The sequence below is a fragment of the Pieris rapae genome, chromosome 1 (assembly GCF_905147795.1).
Source record: "Pieris rapae chromosome 1, ilPieRapa1.1, whole genome shotgun sequence".
NCBI lineage: Eukaryota > Metazoa > Arthropoda > Insecta > Lepidoptera > Pieridae > Pieris > Pieris rapae.
In genome coordinates, this window is record NC_059509.1 from 8320919 (window position 1) to 8342029 (window position 21111).

Below are 21111 nucleotides of genomic sequence, written 5' to 3' on the forward strand. Positions count from 1 at the left end.
ATATGCACACTTAATATTCGCTCACACTGTGAAGAAAAAAAAATATCGTGAGGATACTAGGATTTAGAAACAAAAAGTCGATAACGTGGCAAAGAAGACCAACTTTCTACAAGAAAAAACAAAACATGAAATAAATACAAAAATCTGAGGCCCTCGCCTAAAAAGTTTAATAACGTGATAACTAGACTAAGGCAGTATAAAGAAACTCGTTAAACTAACCCGAAAAAAATATGAATTAATTTTTTGTGCCTTTATAAATAAATGATCAAAAGGAATCTTCCTATCAAAAATCCAGATGCAGCATTCAAGGGTTTTATATTCTAGATTAACAATTTTACTGTTTTTTTGAATACACTTAGTACTTGATATATTATTCGCCTATTTATTTTGAAACTATACGGCAGCTAAACGATAATTTAGAAAAGTAGTTAGCTAAAACTTTACAAACGAAAGATTACAAACAAGACGTTTGTGTTAGGATTTGACTTGTAGATGCTGTTCACGCAATTTTAAGATACACTCAAATATACAAGTGATAAAAAGATTACATTTCGAATGATATAATAATGAAAATAACAGGCGTACGTTTTAAATAGAAGTAATATTTTTTTTACGTTAGTAAAATTTTGCAATGGCCAAAGTGAAAACTTATGAATTGGTGGCCCCGGATGGTGGCTATGGTTATATTATTTTAACATGTGTTTTTGTAAATTTGGTAAGTATTTTAAAATACACACGCGTCAGAATATTTGGCAATTAACAATATTAAGATTATGGTTAATCCACATGAAGTTGCCTCCAATTAAATAACTATTATTTCATTACAGTCAATGTTTAGCGCATATATGAATTGCTATGGAATTATATACAAAGACTTTTTTAGTGACTTAGGAATGGATTCCACAAATATAACATCATTAAACGGAATAAATTCAATCAGTTCAGCAATAGGAAGTAAGTACGATATAAATTTTTATTATATATAATAAATTCATTCAATTGACCTCAAATCTATAAATACACTCAAAAAGTTTATTCAAATGCTTTTATTACTTATATTCAATTTATATAGATATATACTAATAAATTATTATTAGTAAATACTATCACCGTCGTATATGAAATTGATTTATTGAAGACACCAAAATAGTATTAATTTATTCACGCTGTTTAATTGTACTGTTACGAAACACGTATTCTAAATATAGAATATACAGCTTGAACATAGTTATAGATTTTCATGTCATCTAGAACTAAGTTTAAGATGTAGAATTCAGGTGTCGGTGTGGGCGCGCATCGTAAAAATTCACTCTCATCATTTTTTTACCATCGCGCCAAAAGAAATATAACTTCAACAAAGAAAGTTTATTAGTTAGTTAGAAAATCCTAAATGGGAAATCACATCAGAATTAGTCTAGTATTTTAGAAAGAGTGTTTCTTTTAAAAATTGTTTTTGTTTTAGGTTTAATGACCTCATTTTTTCTAAAGAGGCTGTCGAAACGGAAAATGGCCCTAATTGGAGCTACTCTATGGAATTCTGGACTGTTTTGTACAGTTTTTGCTCAATCTAAAATAATTTTGTTTATATTCCAAGGCGTTGTTCAGGTATACCTAATAACAGAATTTTCTACTACATATTTAGAAACTGGCTTATACTTAATGTATATTTATATATTTCAGAATCTCGGGCAGGGCATAATATTTAACATTTCAAGCACGGCTCTTAATGATTACTTTGTTAAAAAACGAAGTCTAGCAGTTAGTGTTTCACAAACATTATTAGGTAATTTGGTTTGTAATTATCAGTATTTAAGTTTATAGTACCAGTATATATTTAAGTACTATGGGGAATGAGGCAAACACATTTTCCTGTTTTTTTATTACTTTTTTCCATATGCAAGTAGGTGTTCCACAGAACCTATCTACTGAACTTGTGTGTGTACCGTATTACTGCTCTAAGACAATGACATACACATGTGAAAAATGGGCTCAAGCCCTGTCGAACAATCAATCATTCTGATAAATCAGGATATTTTTAATTGGCTTCATGATAAGTTCATAAATGTTTATTTTATTTTATAAAGTCTAATTATACCATACCCTTAGACCGTTTTAGCCTAAAAAAAACTTGAATGGATACATTTAACAATATGCCCAATTATTTCTAAGAATTCTCAACGCTAGATTACAATATATGGCTATACAAAACGTACTTGTGCACTGTGTAAGCGACAATACACATGACATACGTCATCATTTTCGACGATTTTTAACATTAATTGGTCAGGGGATTGGCTACATCTTACTTGATGATAGGAAAGATATACCATAAGGTAGTAAGTTATTTCCATTACCTGCTACGGGCTTCTCACAGTTTTACTATAGAATGGGTTTCGTAGCCACACCTCCAGGATTGAGAGTAACGCACGGGTTTTGCACAGGGTTTGTACAGCTTTAAGTATTTAGGACGTATAAACATTTTACACATAATTGAGATTCAATAAACTGAAGATTTTCTACTCTCTTCCAGCGGTTCTATGTCTCGTCGCTCCTCAATTCTTTAAATGGTCCATAAATATCTTCGGACATCGGAACAGTTTAATATGGTTTTGCGCTTTATCTATACATATGTTCATTGCTGCAACTCTTTTGCAACCAGTTTCGTGGCACATGAAGAAGATTGAGATCTCACCAAAGGAGCAAGGTATATTATATTATATATATATTTTTTGTATTTGAGATCTTTGGGTCTCCTCAACTATTTAAATGTAAAGTGCTAATTTGTACATATACAAAAAAATACTTTTCAACAATATAAAAGTTTATTTACGAATAAATATGTTTACAGAATTAAAAATACTATTAAATGAGAATAATATTAACCACACAACAAATGCACTTACTGACCATACCAGTATTGATGTAGATAGACTACAAAATATCACAGAAAATAGCAAACAAAAAGAGATTGGGTAAGTTTATTTAATTTATGTCTACAGCAAATATTCTATTGTATATTACAAGAAATAATCCTTTTATATACATACTTGTCGACTTTTACACGCATTTTAATTATCACGATGATATGACTAAATAACAGGGTGACATAATAAATTTTCTTACATAAATAAAACACACACGCGCTTATGATTCACCCTATACCTAATTCACTACCCCGTCGTATTGTAAGGGACTAAAGGAAATTCCACCACTGGTGATAGGGGGATGAGGTGATTCAAAAGTCAAAAGTCAAAATTTATTTATTCATATAGGTAACATATTGTACACTTAGAAACGTCAAAAAAAAAATTAAATGATTCTAATTTTACATTTACTGCCAGTTCTCAAATCAAGGGCGTAGAACGGAAGAGAAGAACCGGCAATAAACTCTCCGCCACTCTTTTTAATCGCCAAATTTTTTTTACACAATGTTTTTAAGGAGCTGCAACCACTACACCATGTTCCATATGATATATTGAGTAAAAAAAACAAAGATTTGTCCTATATCAGCAGGAGGCATGGTGAAATAGGAGCACGCACTTACATACTTGTGAGAACAACACGCAAATACGTAGTATAAACAACTAATATCACCGCATACACGAATTCAAGTACGACCAGTCACCACAAGTAGCACCCGTTCACGAGTATGACGCATGGCCAGCCATCGGCCCCCTCGCCATATTTTAGGGAGAGAGACAACCCGACGCATGGACGCCGCCATTAGATCAGTCTCCCAAAAATACCCTTAATAAATCGAGTAATCTGGATGTAAGTTTTTAAATTATTTTTCCAGGGGCTTTTGGAATGACTTGATAGATTTTAAGCTTGTAAAAAGTCTCATGCTATCAATAGAGATTGGAGGTGCCACATTAGTAATGACTATAGAATTTATATTTTTGATGATTCTTCCACAAGGCCTTCAATCGTGTGAGTTTAACTGGAGCGAGGTAGGAATTTGGTTTTTCTTCTAGATATATATTATACTAGTCGGTCCCGCCCGCTTCGCTGGTCGAATTTTCAAAGGAAATAAAGTAAATTTTATTCATATTTTTTTTATTCATTTTTTTTTGCTTTTTTGTTAATTTTTATTTTTTTTCTGAAATTTTTATTTTCGGTTTATCATAAAATTAATTAGGTTATATAAAAACAAATGAAATTAATTAAATAAAAAAAAAACAATTGACTTTAACCTTTTCTATTTAAACAGTAAAAAAATAATCATTTGGAGTCTGTAGAAGTTACAGTTTGGAAACATAAATTTAACATTCTCACACCCACCCCCGCAATCCCTGTTGGAAATAGAATTTCGTAAAATCCTATTTGAGATGATTTCTGCATGACAAATAAAAGATTACTACCAAATTTAAAGTCTATAGAGGTTACAGTTTGGAAATAGAAATTTCACATTTTAACACCCACTACCGCATACCATCTTTTTCGGCGGTGGGCTGTTGTAAAATCCGCTCGTTAAACCACCCCCGCAACCTACTGTGGGGTGAGCTACCGTAAAATTCGTTCATAGACTATTTCTACATCTCTTACAGAAGATTCCTACCAAATTTGGAATTTATAGGAGCTATAGTTTAAAAACGGGAATTGTTCATTGTTAACGCCCCCGCAATCCCCTTGGGGGGATGAATTTCTTAAAATCCGTTTTTAGTTGACCTTTACATAACGAAAGTATATTCCTACCAAGTTTCACATTTCTAAGTCCTATAGTTCCCGAGATTTCGTGATGAGTAACTATAGAAATTGGAATTCTTAGCTGAATGTAAAAGAACATTATCCGTTTAGTAAACTCCGTTGCCATGGAAACAAAAGAATCAAGAGAAAACGCTTGCAATTAGCGGGATAAATGTTCATAAAAGTAAAGTAAAAGCAATAAAAAAATGAAGGAACGTTAACGGAAAAATAAATAACCATAAACCATCTAGGAAAAATTTCGCATCGAATAGTGGTAGTTTCATGTCGATACGATCAGTGGTTTAGGCGTGAAAGAGCCTCAAACGAAGACCATTTTCATTATATATATATAGATAATAAGAACTTTTAAAACGCTAGAAATTATAGAACATTAATGGGATGGTGCTAACTTTATTATATTATTTTTAATTTTTACAATGGGTATGTGTACGTTAAATTAAAAACCATTTACATTGAGTGCCCAGACCGCTTCCAAAAAGTGAGGATATATCAATTTCGTACAAATACTTTGTTTACGAAATTACAAACTTTTGAGTCCGCGATGTACATCAGTCACGTGCGGTAGGTATAACTTTTTCTCTCGGTAATAATCGTTTCAATATTTGTACTATATAAAAGTATTTGTATAGTTCATTGTCTTCAGTATACAATGATTTCGATAGCCGTAATGTACTGATTTTAAATTCAGTTGTAAAAAAAAGAAAATTATCATCAACGGGTACTTAATTAAGAAACGTTGAGCGTTTCTAGCTTTATTATCAAAAACCTCTATTAAAACTTTAGACTTTATAATATTACTAACTTAATGTAAAAACACATCTTACAGGACGATACAGCGATGGCGTTTACTTTAGTAGCTGTAGGTGATTTAACCATGAGGATTCTTCTGATAGTATTTAATAAACTGATGAATAAATGGGGCTGTCGTTCAATTTACGTGTTTGGAATTATGCTTGCATTTATAACGAGAATAGGTAAGCTTGTTGATTCGTACTAAAAATCACAATTATTTACATAGTGTTTTGTTCCGTTCACTTATTTATAAAGAGGCACAAGAGTAATGAAGCTAAAACATTGAATTGATTTTCTTGTTAATAAAGTAATTTATATTTTGGATGGATTTAGAGAAATCACACAATTAATTATTAAAAAACCTTTTTCAGCTTATACATGTCACGTTTGAATTTTTATCTGTTTATTATGTGTTGATTTCCTGCGTATAACTGCAAAATGTCATGGCAGCCGCTTTTGCGTCACGTAAAAGTAAATGTCATATTTAAGCAAATCAAGAAGTTTGAATAACGTACAATTACTTAATTTTTTTATATATTGTTGTCTTAAGAATCAATTAAGAGTTTTGTTACTTTACCTTTGCCTACTGAATAACAACTTTATTTATAAGACTTATTTATTTTAATTCTAGTCATTTTAGTATACAATATCACTACAGTATACATTAAGTTTTGTTTACTTTACTGATTATGTTACATGGTATCCGTTAACTTAATAAATAACTGTGAGCATGTTTGTTTATTATGTAGAAAATTGTAAAAATATCACTAAAAATAAAACTTTTAATTTTCTGATATTTTCAGGTATTTTAACATCCAGCAGCCAGATTTTAATCTATATTTTATTGACACTAATGGGAATGTCAAGATGCATCATTTTAGTTGTGATCATTCTAGTTATTTCGGAAGCTGTAAAAGAAGACGAATTCTCAGCAGCTATCGGAATCTTTATGATGGCGATAGGAATTCTTAATCTTACGGTCGGACCATTATTAGGTAGATATATTATATATCTAAGTTAAAGTGTGTATTTGAAGTCATATAATCTCAAGGTTACTACTGAAGTAGTAATTCCAGGAATCGAAATCCTCCGTTCTATAATAGCTGATATTTAGATTGATTCCGCGAAACTTTCCGAATTGATTTCATGTAGTTTGTATTTCTCTCTACCGTATTGAATAATTATACCCCTTTTAATAATAATTATATCTGTAGTAAATTTCACTGAAATCTTATCTAAAGATTTGTCAATTATTCAATTTATGTAGTAGGTATGTCAAGTATTTTGTGTATGTATAAGTTATAACTTTGACAATATTTAAGAAACGTCAGTGGTCGTGATGCACAAATTGAGAGGTAACAACAATTTAACCTTATTTCGACCGTTTTGCGTGCATAAGATTTTTTGTAATTTAATACGGCCTATATAAGTATACTAACCAGCTTCATAAACATTTATTTGGTGTAACACTTTTTTACAGGTGCTGTCAGAGATTATACAGACAGCTACATAATAACATTTTACTTGATGACAGCAATCATGGGCTCTGTAGGCGTTTTATGGATATTGAAGAATATATGTGTTAAGAAACGAAAAAGTTTACAGTAAAATAATAACATTAGCTAGTTAATTATATATAATTACCAAAGATATTTTATTACATATTTCGATTAAATTGCAATGCTTTGAAATATTTATTTTGTAGAAAGTTGGTTAAAGTAATTAAAATTCAATGTAAATGAAGCAGAAAAAGATATTTAGAATTGTCGTCACAGAGTTTTAGTCACCAAAGTTCTAGGTCAATAACAAATAAGAATCGCAACATACTTTTGGTATAATTTACAATATTATGTCAACATTTTGTTATGTTTCAGTTACAGTAAACATTCCATACAAATCGTATACTACACGAAGCTTTTACGAATGATGTGTGGTTCATATCAGTTACTATCGACTCTAAAATGTATTATTGCAGTAACAGTATTTGACTCCACGTTTTTAATAAAAGGGACAAGAAAAACAATTAGTAAAAATGAGAGAAAGACAACCTACTGCCGTAGTAGAGTTTGATAACTTAACTAAATTTGCCAAATACTGCGAAAAAATCATAGGTCGTTACTGAATCACATTTTACGCAAATGATCATAATAAATCAATCAATTTTTAATTTACTGATACATTTGTAATACTAGACTCATACTGTGATTTATTATAATAGTTTTTTAAGTCAATATATTTGTATGTAAATATATTGTTTAATGTTTTAAAACCTAATTATTACCAATAAACATATAAGTAGTTTATTTTGCTGTTATATTGACTAAGCATATCAGGTTCTCTACGAAAAAAATTCTATGCTGCCACGGTGAGCCGAGAAGTAAAGAATTTATTGGTTACAATTTGGCAAATATGCGTAATAGCTAAATAACAGCCGGATATTACGGTTTACCCTCAATTTTTTCGATTTCCATGTGGGAGTTGTACACTACGGAGTTACTTGACCTTACTTGTGTGAGGTTCTGTACAATACAATACCAATATTTTTTTTTAATTTTGAAGAATTATTAAGATTACGTCATTGACATAATCTAAATAATTAATAATTCATTTTGTTAAAGGACGGGAGGCAAACGAGCACATACAGATGATTAGGTACGAAGTGTGTGTTGTGCAAGTGCCCAGCCTTTATGGTAGTGGTACGATCTCGTTGACATATTATAATCAATACTTAGATTTCCTTGTGCGCCCGAGGAAATCGTCAGAATTACTTCCAGGGAGATAGGCACACAACGAATAGGTTAGATCTTTTGGCGCGTTTATTTAGTCAAATATGATTCGCTCATCGCTGAATGTTCAATTCAGTTTCATAACGACAAATATTATTTCCTGAATTGTAGCTCGTACAAATGTAGCTAATGTGAAAAGTCGTACCTAAATAATCCCCATTAGGTCATATTAAAATGAAACGAAATTCAAAGAGACTACAGTAATCTCATGTAATTATCTTAAATTAAACATATTATTGACACGAGATAAAACGAGACATCATCTGACATCATTTACTGTGGATTGTTCAATGGCAATGCGTTCTACAGAGAGAATAAATAAAAATTATAAATTGGTACCCCCCGATGGAGGGTGGGGCTATATGATTTGTGTGGGTGTCATAATTAACTTGGTAAGTTATTTTCTGTTGCAAACGTTAACATCTATTGCTATTTACAAAAAGAGGACTCATGTAGGTCCATCTCTAACTTTATTTTAATAGATTATTTTGAAATAAATAAATTGATTGAACGATTATATTATAGTCCAATGGAATTACAAAGCTAACGGTTATACTCACGGCGACACTGAGTCTTGCTCCTCAGGAAAACATTAAAATAGTACCATGAACAACATGAGTTGAATGTACTGTATATATATGTAAGACAAATAGTTTCTCTCACGATACGAAAACTATTTGAGGTCCATGACGACAGACGTTCGTTAGCTTAAAAAAGTAGATATTATTCTGCACTCACAGTATCACATAATAATATAACATTTTACTCAAATGATGATAATAATAATGTCAGTGGCGCTACAGCCCTATATGGGTATTGGCTCAAGACTGCTACGTTCAATTTTATTTTATAGACTTGTCAGAGTCTAGAGCCTTCTGTGTGTTTGAGACATACCTGTTTCCTGACGATGTATTTCTTAACCGTACGAGCACGTGGTAATTGCGCACGTATAAAGAAAATTGGTGCATACTGCATAGCCGTAATAGAACGCAAGATCTCAGTGATGAGTCGCTTTTTTAAGCCACTTGGACCACACTGCTCTATAGATGATAAAAGCAGTGTTTAATGGCTAGTCCAGATTAGAAAACAATAAGTAAATTTTTTTAATTTTTTATATCATGTATTCCATATTTGGCTATATTCTCAGTGTATTTGTATGTATAATTTATGTTAGCTGTAGGAGTACTAAAAAAAAAAGCCACAGGAGGAAATATCAATTCTGCGGCAATAGAACTTTGTGTAACAAAATAAAACTTATTATTAATAAATCTAATTCTTGGTCCACACTGTTGTCCCTAAAAGCCATGTGATAACTAACCACAACTGCTGTAATATAGACATTATAACTTTATGGTAGTAATACATTGCTAATAATCTGTTAGATTAATATAGTACAATCATTAATTAAACATTAATATTTAGTGCTAAACAGTGAGTGAAAACAAAGAACACAAGGTCAGAGTGTCTGTGTACCTTTACTAGAGACTGTTAGTAGTGTTATTGGTCAGTTCCTTATGATAAAAATCCTTTTAGTAAATTATATAGGTATTATATAGGTCAGACGTAAATTACTTATTAATCTTAAGTTGGGCTAGATCGTAATGTCTTAGTGAAAATACATGTATATTATATATAGACAACCATTCAGTAGAAATGTTGAATACGTTAACTCTAATTTAAAAATGTTTATGCGTCGGAAATAGCTCTTCCAGTCAAAATATTAATGTAATTATAATTTTCAAACGTTAAATACAGCATACAATGGGAAACCACAAATAAAACATTGTTTAAGTTTATTCTTTCGAATTTTCCAGGTCGTTTTAAGGGGTTTTACGAACTCTCATGGTGCCATTTACAAAGAGAGATTCTTGGAGCTTGATATGAGTACAACAAGCGTTTCTGTTCTAAATTGCCTCGGTACTCTATGCATTTCCGTTTCAGGTAACGTAATAAAAAGTTAATAAAGTTAAATAACATTTTGTATACAGACTTTGTTGATAATCTTAGTAATATTGAGGTATACTTATTGGTATCTTTGTAATTGTGAAGAATATATCTATCTATTTGGGAATCTGGAGGAAGTAAGGATTATACGAGTAGTTAGATAAGTGGTCGGTTATACGCCATCTTTCTTTGTCTGCGAGAATACTTACCTAAACATTTAGACATACGTATGTGCAATAAATACATTTTCCCACCAACTTCCAATGTCTAAATTAATTTTATATCCTTATTACGCTGAAAATAATGGCATTATGATTCCCGTCATTTGACACGAAAAAGCTTTTAAATTGGCCGTCAATTAATATTGAATTCTATATAATACTAAGCGTATAAATTACTATTAATATTTCCGCTCTATGTTTAAATTTTTGAGCTAATGTTTTGAATACATGATCTGTTATACTAGTACCTATTTCCAACAGAGGCCTATATAATTAATTTAACATTTTAAGTCATCAAAAATCAAAAACGTTACAATTATAGTTAATGATCTCGGTTTATGTAGAGACCAAATGCAATTACGTTTGACCCGAGTTCACAATCATTGATCAATTTTTGGTTCAAGTAGATCAAGTATTAGGCATCGGGCACGCAATGAAATGCGGCATTATCACTAACAAGCGATTTCAACTAGGCAACCCTAGTATATATAAATATATCTAGTATCCCAGGCAACCCCCTATATACATGGGTGTTAATCGTATTAATTGAAGATTCTTTTTAATATTTTTGATTTGTTATTTAGGATTCTCTACTGGTTTTCTCCTCAAACATACTTCAATAAGAACGCTTGGCTTGATAGCAGCGTTTTTTTACAGCACTGGCTTATTTACAAGCACTCTGTGTGATACAGAAGGATTGTTCTTTATATTCCAAGGAATATTACAGGTATTTAAAAAGTATTAATTATGATAATACTGTTAATCGAAACCACTTCATTAGTAGTTTTATAAACTTATTCTTATATGTTTGTAGGTGAACAGCCTATGTATTTAAAAAACACTTATTGTATCGGAACTCGAACTCAGGCCCACTTGTTTGGTAGGTAAGCTAAAGCGCTGCTCTAATAAATTGTAGGTAGTAACATTTTAATATATTTCTTTTCAGAATATCGGTCATGGATTGATGATAAACCTATGTTTTACTATTATTAATCAATACTTTAGAAAAAAAAGATTATATGCTATGAGCATAGTTCAAACAGCACCAGGTATGATGATTATTATAACACTTTCTATGTACTTAAAACCTGTGTTTTATATTTATAATCAACGTCATAAGTTTTAAGAAAAGATGATCGATCGAAATAAAAATCTCAAATATTTTTCAGCTAAGCCATAGAAGTCACGTCTTATACAATCTATAAAAAATGTTTTAGAAAAGGAAATCTATAAGACTATGCCCACTAAATCGTCATCTTCCAACTCAGTCGTATGGCATTCGTGGAATGTAACGAATTATCGGCTAGAAAATATAATTACCGATAAAAACACGGTACAACGTTGAGAAAATAACCTTGCGACCTAACATTTCGCGTGTCATCCGCATGTTGTAAAAAGATTCAAAAGTCACAAAACCGTTACACATGACGCTCGAACCTCGGCTTGGGCCGCCAAAGCTAAGCTCGCCAAACAGCCCGTGCTGAGCTGTAAAGGCCCTTAAGGCCAACAGCGAGATTCCATTCAAAAAAAAAAAAAAAAAACATTTGACGCTGTTGAAACGTTACAGTGGGTGGACCGGATTATCCTCGTTTCCTTGCTTGTCACATTAATAAAATCTATTGGCACGAGAAGACGTAGTATACACATTAATAATCAATAAAAAAATCAATGTAAAAATATATTTTCTTTTTCCAGCCTTGGCCGTATTAGTAACACCGAAACTTGTGAAGTGGATTTTTGATCGCTACGGTAGCCATTGGACGTTGTTATTGTTATCAGCTGTCAGCTTAAACAATGTACTTGCCTTTACAATAATGCAGCCGGTCTCTCTGAATATGAATAAAGAATTACCTGAAAATAAAGAAATTGGTATGTTATTAAACTATAGAAAATTTAGCGATGACTTAACAACACTAAAAAGTTTTAAGTTGGAAAGGTTAACGATTCCATGTAAAAACTCCTAGTAATATTGCTATGAGTCGTTATAAAAATACATTATAAGGATTATTATATTCTACTGCTATATGTACTTTCTATAGAAAAACACCTTTGAAAGCTCGGTACTTGAACTATTTTCAAAATCCTGATGGTCAGTGACGCTTTCATAGCGTACTTGCACTTGAATCATCTTTAGAGTTATGGTAACAGTAAAATATTCATTCGATATAATACAGACAACCTAACTCGTTATAATAATAATTATTGAAATATACTGTGTTTAAAACCTTTACCACATTTATAGAATAACTTATTTCCATTACTGATATGATAAAATAATCATGAATCATTACGTTACACTTAATAACCAACACCACAAGTTTTTAGTTTGGGCCTTAGATTTGTGAATCAGTTACGTGATCACTCGTTTTTTCCAGTTGGTAAGTAGGTGATCAGCCATCTGTGCCTGAAACATGCCGAACACTTGTTGGTTGTAAAGCATAGTTGCCTCCGTTATACTTCACCTAGTTATTTATTTACAGCATTAAAAACACTGTTAAGGGACAAGAAATCTAATACTAGTATATCTAGTAATCTTAGTAATGAAACAAATAGTTTACATAGACATAAATTAAATGCTCACAAAGGGTAAGTTAATATATTTATATTTGTACGTATATAATGTGTTGCTCGTCATAAATATAAAGTTTAAACTTTCAAGTGTCTAACCAGCTAAAATCATGATGAGTTGACGTCACTAACTTCTATGCTTCCTGCTTGTGTATATGTTATAGTGTATATGTATATAATAGGAACCAAATATGCCTGAAATAATTTATAAAATATATATGTACAAACATTGAAATTACTCGGCACTGGTTGGTTTGTTTTGTGAAACCGTATTGAGTATCCCTATTATATCATCAAGTATTCTAATGAACTCAATATTTGTTATAAACATTATATATGAATATCATTTAAAACACTTAACATCTTTTGTTTTTACCATAATGATTGGACTCTTTGTTCTTGCTTCTAGGAACATAATAACAAGATTCAAAGAAACGAAACTGTACAAAAACTTTATTTTGTCCAATGCTTGCCTCGGTTTATCAATATGTTTGTTCTCAGACGTCAAGTTCGTATCTATGCTACCACAGGCGTTGTATTATATGGGCTGGAATGAAGTAAGTAAATAGTATTTTAATCTATGTAAATACTCAAATAAGCAAAGTATGAGTCTGACAAATCTTTGCACGTCCATTTCTCAAATATTTTTTGTAAGAAGGAATCAACCCATATGTCATTATAAAAAGGTGTTAGTAACCTGCGCATCATTTTTAATTCACATATATTTAACAACTAAATTTATCTTATAAATAAAGATTAGTCCTGAGAAAAAGGCAACGTTAAAAACTTTAAGTCGGATTTCATTGGACATTAAAAATAACATATTTTATATTACACTATCTGTATCTGATGGGATATGAGAATATGTAGGTATATTAATATACAACATGCTATGTGCTACTTAAAAAAGAGCCAAACCCGTATACTACATTTATATCAGATCTAGATTAATGCAATGCCTAAAATTAAATTAGATTTGTGGAATAAATGCATTATTTTTACAGGCTTTGGTGGCACGAGCGCTAATGTTATTCGGACTGGGTAATTTATTAACAAGAATGCTGTTCGTATATATTAGCAAATGGTTAACCAAATTGGGAACGCATGACATCTACGTTGTTGGTCTCCTTATTGCATGCCTTTCGCGATTAGGCGAGTTAAATTATTTAAATTAAATTCGTAGTAAACGCGTTGTAAGTGATCGTAGATTCATTAGGATATTTATAGTTACATCAGGTTTGATAATACGTTGTTAGAAGATTTTTATCTCAAAGGACATTTTGCTATACATCTTTAATAAATAATGTCAAGGATTATTAACATTAGTGTCTACTCGTTGGTTTTACTAGTTCAATCATTTGTTATTCACGCAGCAGTAAGTTTTATAACGATATTTTCAACTAACCAGTTGCTTATTTCTCTTCAATGCAACTGAAACACAATTATCTTCAGCTTGAGATAAAACAATTTAATAACACTCAATAAGTTAAAAATCTATAAATTGTGAACTTCTTAAAATATATGAAAGTATAAAAGACTATTTTTACTAATTTTATTTAAGTGTTTTAACTGTTACAATTCAATTCGTTTTACGTATTATACAAAATAGGGAGAATAGATTTTTTCACATTCACTGACAATTTCAGAATTGATGAATGGCAGCCTATTGTTAATGGAACTTTTATTAAATTTTTAGGAATGCTGTGGTCAGATAACAGAATTATAATGCAAAGTTTCCTCGTTATTGTGGGCCTAGCTCGAGCAGTTATAGAGATTTTGCACCCGCTGGTTATAGCCGATTGCGTCTCAGCCGAGAACTTTTCCTATGCTTTGGGCGTGTCTATGCTGGCATTTGGCCTGATTAGTGTAGTCTTTGGACCTATTATTAGTAAGTATTATTCTAAAAGTGCAGGAACAGGACTATGGTATAATTGTTGGCTACGATCCTATATATGGGATTAAAACTTTGTCGAACAAATTAGTTTGTATTTAACAATATTATGAGTAAGTCGTCATGGACATCTTCAGGCACAGAAGGTCTAAATAAAAATTGTAATGAAAATAATTATGATGATATTGATCCCGTAATGTAACCTCATTTCATAAAACGAAATCAATTTAATTATATACCTCAGTGACCCGTTGGCTTACGGATCCCATACATAGCTTTGAGGAAGTAAAGTTTTGTACAGTCAATAATTGCGGAATGAGGGGTTTGAATTAAATTTAAATAGCACATTATCAACATATGATTAGATGTTAAAATGCGTATGCTGTTTTCATTTTATAAACAATATATTGTAATGTTTAAAATTAATTAACATAAATTCGCCTATTATATTTGTCGATCGATCAATGGCTAAGATAACTTGAGATAAATGAATATATGCAATCAATGATATTTAACAGTGGTTTTCCTTGCTACTGTTAATTAATTCTACCTTACATTTTATTTGTTTTTCAGGTGCAATAAGAGAGTTAACGGACAGCTATGCAACAGCCTTTTACATTCTGACGTCATGTTTTGCTATCACTGTAATATTCTGGACAATCGAACTTGTTTATAAGAGAAACGCACACAAAAGGAAACCAAAGAGATTCCCGATAAGTAACGAAAATATATGATGTTGTTTAAAAATACTTTTTTGATTTGTAATAAAGATAAAAATCATCATAATAAACACAGAATTTTATTTGCCAGTGTTTTATTTAACCACGAAAATATTTAAATAAATAAACGAAGGCCGTCATAATATACTTATTATATAGTTTGAGGCATTAAAATTTAAAATCGATTATTATTTATAGTACCTGAATATACGACATACACTGAATATTTGTCGATTAAATCGTATCGTTCTATATTCAAAATAGTTAAAAAATAGTAAAATTTTAAACCAATTAGGTTTTTCGTTAGTGATAAAAACGGTTTCTGTACGGTAATTTAGAGGCTTGGAATAATTGAAATCCATTTCATTAGCAATCTCTGTCGCCTGAGTCACACGAGCTAAGGGAACCGCCGCACTTAGAGTATTGCGTTTTCTAATAGAAAGTATCCAATATTTTGAAATATTACGTCAACATTACAATCATTACAATAACATCATATGATAAGATTATTATATGTATAAGAATCTACCTATTGATAGACGCGTTCAGTGTAGTGGAAATTTTCGCTCTGTAAATAATGATAATTGTTATTAGCAAAATAAACACAATAAAATAATAATCTGTATGGGACTTACCAACATAGATAAACAAAAGTTTGTTAGTAACATGTATGTTTACAGTAAAATGCCCGAATGGACGATTACATAGACCGTAAATCATAGGTATTTCTAGGAAATATCATCTACACTTTTTTTAGCGAAGCATGACATATGCTTCGCTAAAAAAAGCGTAGTTTTTATATCAAAACACCTTCATGCCTAAGACAGCATGTAAGGTCGGTCCAGCAACTGATCTGCGTTCAACGGTGTCGGATGATCCACTGACTTCCAAGTAATCTATACTGTTCTTCAAGCCGACCAAGGCGGCCAATCTTAAAACTTATATGTACGTTTGATGTTATTGCAAGTGTGTAAGTAAGTAGACACAGCAGTGCAATCTCTCATATTGCAATAGTATAAAATAAAATAAATACTTTTATTTTGTAACATAAGATCATCAAGGTATCACTTATTCCACGTCATTAAATTCGAACCTGTAGGTATCCCTACTCACCGGCAAAGAAGACAGAGGGTGTAGGCCGAGAGAAAAAGCCGGCATAAAAAACTCTCGGTACCCTTTTAAATCATCAAACAATTCTACAATATTTAAAACAAATTTAGCAAATTAATTAGAAGTAGCCTGCCCAGCACTAATACATATATGGTATCCCTGTATCCATCCCGGATGTCCGTGGTCTAGTACGACGCGACAGCAAGCGATTGCTGCTAGCTGCACATTCTTATAAGATAAATTTTGTTGTGTTAATTACGTATTTGTCTAATAAATCTCCGAATTTTTCAATAAAATTACTGATCGATATAAATAATATAATTATTTTAGGATTTTTATTCAAACAGCAAATTTTACTTAGAATAAGAACGAGTTATGCATTACATTTATTTGACCTATAATAAAAATATGTGTGCGATTCCAGTATTTTTTTTTCCTAATAAAATTAAAATTCTACGCAACATGCAATGCGTGTATTCTTTTCTTAGTTCAGTTGGTCACCTATATTTTATGCAGATGTAAAAATCGGCATATGTTTTTAACAATAAATTAAATGCAATTAGAAGAATATTCAAATGTGGTTTATTCGATTAGGCTACATTTCAATGCCGCTTTGTATTAACATATACGATATATGTAAATCGTAAAACTAGAGTAATCTAATATTTGGAAATCATTATGTATATTTTTTCGATCTACTCCCCTGCCATTGTGTCCAGGGAGATTTTTCCATCTCTTATATCACTACACAGTATAAAACAAAGTCGCTACCTCTGTCCCTATGTCCCTTTGTGTGCTTAAATCTTTGAAACTACGCAACGGATTTTGATGCGGTTTTTTTAATAGATAGAGTGATTCAAGAGGAAGTTTTATATGTTTAATAACATCCATTAAATAGTGGAGAAGTACTGTTATTTTTGAGGTTTCTAATGTGATGTCGTAAATAATTAAATTTTTTCCGCTTACATACAAAAATACCAAAACCATTATGGAAATATTTTCGTTAAAAGTTTAAAATTAACATATTCTAATTTCTCTAATAACAAAGGGAATATTGGAGCTAATCTTGGCTAGTTTTACGTTTTCATAGGAAGTAATTTTGAAGTTTCTTGAATTTATGCAATTGTGCATTTTCAATCGTTTGATATTTTGTAATCAGACAGATGCATTTTCGTAAAGAGGACCGAAACATTTGGGTCCTTATTAAATCTAAGTAAGCCAATGAAAATATTCTACATTCTCACCCGACACAATTATATTTCACTGAGGAGTTCGCCTCCTAATCACCGTGAAACCAGAAAGCTACTATAAGGGTACGATAATTCATTCGAAATAACAAGGTTTTATTGTGATCTCCAAGTCCTAGATAAGTACATAATTCCAGTTATAAGTCTGTGTTTATGATAAACCGTATTGCAACGTAAGTGTTATTTTGTAAATAATTAATATAATTAGTTAGCAACGTCCTGTCACGCAATACAACTTGTAAATTAGTATTAAGCAAATAACAATAATACTCCAGACTAAACTGGCGCCTGGCGAATACTCATTATTTCTATTAACTCACTAGAATTCTATTTATATACTTTTCCATTATATTACAACTAAACTTCAAAGTTTAGTAGTAATATAATTTAAGGTAAATTGAATCTCTACCATATTGGGACAGCAAACAACTTAAGTACTAATTATCATTTATTATTAAATACATATAGTTTTTTGTTTTTTGTAGTTATATACCCTTTACGTATTTTTATTTGTATTACTTACAAAGAGTCAAAACCCCACATAGGCTCATCATGTCGATAGATGTGTTAATTACTAACGACGTAGATGTAATAAAATGAGCTATCTCGTGCCCTTACTCTTTAAGCTATCAGGTCGGGGCTAACGTTTTACGACAGGCAAGTTCTTGGACCTGTATAAATATAATACACTCGAAGGCTATCAATATACACAATATCTAAGCTCGATTCAAAATAGACTCGCAACGTACGAAGTAAATGCAATATTCAGTAATAAAATTTAGTGGTTGATTAGTTTCTCTTAGCTTTAATGACAATGGTAAAAGCAATGCATCAAATAATCAGGACTCCTGAGAACAATCAGGCAGACGTAACCTCTGCTTATGCAGAGTGCTTATGACTTTTTAAGCTGCAGGTCAGAAGCTTAAAAAGTCGTATAATCGTAACAATTAAGCATTAATTAGTATATCCATCCACACGACCAAAACGGGTTAAAATACAAAGTAACGGTAATTGTAATAACTTGAAAACGTTCAAACAATAAGAGACGAAACGTATGAGAAAAAGTACGCACACATCACCAATGCAGGAAAATGTAGGATGGTTAAAGATGTTAAGATGTTATTGGATCACCTGAACTGAACTGAAATTGAAGATGAACTGGTGTTAGAAAGAAGGTAGAACTAAAACTTAATCCGGATAAAACCACAGTTATTACAAATGGAATGGAGAATACCATTAACCTAGGAACACCCAGATCAATTACACCAATGAATACATTTACCTGGGGCAGTTAATCACACAAAAAGATACTATAGAAAAGTTGGGAGAAAAATAACAAATGGATGGAAAAATAATGGAGCTTTAGAGAGGTCATGAAAGATGAAAAGCTACACACAAATACAAAAATCAAGTTATTAAACACCTGCATTCTACCTGTGTCAAAGCGCAAAGCGCAATGGAAGGGCTTAACATAAAAAATCAGAGAGATTGAAAAACTGGGTCATAAGAGACAAGACAAAAGTCATAGACATTACCTCCAAAATAAAAGGACTCAAATGGCAATGGGCTGGACACATGATAAGAGGTAAAGACATATGGAGTAAAATTGTCACAGGATGGTATGGGAGGCAAGAGGAATAGAGGAAGACAACAAAAAAGGTGGGAAGACGACGTCAGACGAGTGGCAGCAGTGATGTGAAACAGAAGAAAGGTATGAATGGAAACGGTTGGAGGAGGCTTTTGCCGACTGGAAACAGCAAGATACAAATATTAGAATAGTTTTTTTGATGTGAAACATCTATAGCCGCACGTAAAACAGATTTCTGGCGTGGCGACGCATGCCGTGGCGACGCGTCGCCACGCTATATGATATACAGTCTAAATGCAGTAGTAAATTTCACATTAAAAATATTTAATGAAAATAATGTTTATTCAACAAATAGTCATCGTTATCTGGAAAAAAAATCGTAATATTTTATTTTATCATAATGACATATTTACCTTTACATACTTTTACTAAAAAACTCAAACAATATCTTGTTAAGCTGTCCTATACTGATACAGAAAACATTCTTATTGTACAAAAATAGTATAGATATAAATTTGTTAAGTAAAATTAATTATTTAAATAACGTTTAGATGTAAAAGGAAGAGACTGGCTGCCCACAACACAGGGAATCCTAGTGTGGGGGCCAGTGCACTCTACTTTATAGAAACATTAATGTATTTTGTGTCTAATAAAGTTCTTTCCTTTTTTCTTCTTTCTTTCTTTCACCTGGTTCCTATCACAGTCTGTTCTTTTCTGCATATTACTTTTACAAAATAATGTCGATGTTTCACATCTGCCAGGCGTCCCGTTACGGCTCACATTTTTTATTTCTTAACCTACCAATACTTAGTTTAATGTTATCTATGTTTATATGTGTCACTAAAAAGTTAATCGAAACAAAAGGCTATATTATTATTTTATCACCGCTAATGTATTTTACTAAGATTGAATCATTTGTGAAGTTAAAAACTCTATGTATCACTTTGTAAAATTAAAACTTTATAAAAATGCACTCACGTAGATTGAGCGTGCTTTATAAACGAAGGGTGTGGAGTGACAACATACAGTAATGCTAACTGCCCTTGTATATCAATTTATTTTTCTAAGGCATAATTATAGTTTTCTTCTTAGCCTTAAGAAAAAAACTGACGTTTTCTATTTTGGTTATAATGTGGCAAAATTGGCCTTATCTGACCCATAAAACCCAATCCGAAAATATTTAATTTTATAGTAACTAATATGTAGGATTGTATAAGAGCTGCGAAAAAAATGTCACACACATCAGTGTAGCGAACAAATTAAGACAACACAAAACACACGTTTATTGAAATAGATAAAATATAATAGGACATCATGCTTAAAGTCCTTTTTTGTATGTTTTGATTGTGTCACTCATGAAAACTATGTAAGTTTTAATTTAATATATAAATTAAACAAACAAACAACAAAATATAATTTATTTATACTAAAAAAAGAAGATTAGGTGGTTTGTTTTTTAATATAGGTATTTACGTTAATGTAGACTGGAAATTCCACCAAGATAACAAATTTATAAGATGATTAACGTCTATCTACTC

General features: G+C 31.3%; 3 protein-coding genes across 6 annotated transcripts in view; 2 read left to right on the forward strand and 1 right to left on the reverse strand.

Annotated features, from left to right (window-relative positions):
• LOC111003883 (solute carrier family 12 member 6) overlaps positions 1-21111 on the reverse strand; it is a 162624-nt gene that overhangs the window by 84177 nt on the left and 57336 nt on the right. The window lies entirely within an intron of this gene.
• LOC123689393 (monocarboxylate transporter 13-like) lies at positions 594-7802 on the forward strand. The gene is made up of 10 exons (XM_045629197.1): positions 594-715; positions 828-954; positions 1463-1605; positions 1681-1783; positions 2531-2704; positions 2849-2972; positions 3797-3950; positions 5534-5681; positions 6303-6494; positions 6980-7802. The coding sequence occupies exons 1-10, from the start codon at positions 632-634 to the stop codon at positions 7105-7107; spliced, it is 1377 nt and encodes a 458-aa protein (XP_045485153.1). The 5' UTR covers positions 594-631; the 3' UTR covers positions 7108-7802.
• Positions 8549-15711, forward strand: LOC111003885 (monocarboxylate transporter 12). 2 transcript variants are annotated; one of them, XM_022274633.2, is made up of 10 exons: positions 8549-8677; positions 10100-10226; positions 11035-11177; positions 11397-11499; positions 12146-12319; positions 12931-13036; positions 13428-13575; positions 14023-14170; positions 14715-14906; positions 15483-15711. In XM_022274633.2, the coding sequence occupies exons 1-10, from the start codon at positions 8576-8578 to the stop codon at positions 15641-15643; spliced, it is 1404 nt and encodes a 467-aa protein (XP_022130325.2). In that variant the 5' UTR covers positions 8549-8575; the 3' UTR covers positions 15644-15711. The 2 variants fall into 2 exon arrangements, with proteins under 2 accessions (XP_022130325.2, XP_022130326.2); XM_022274634.2 differs by lacking the exon at positions 12931-13036 and having other exon boundaries at positions 13520-13575.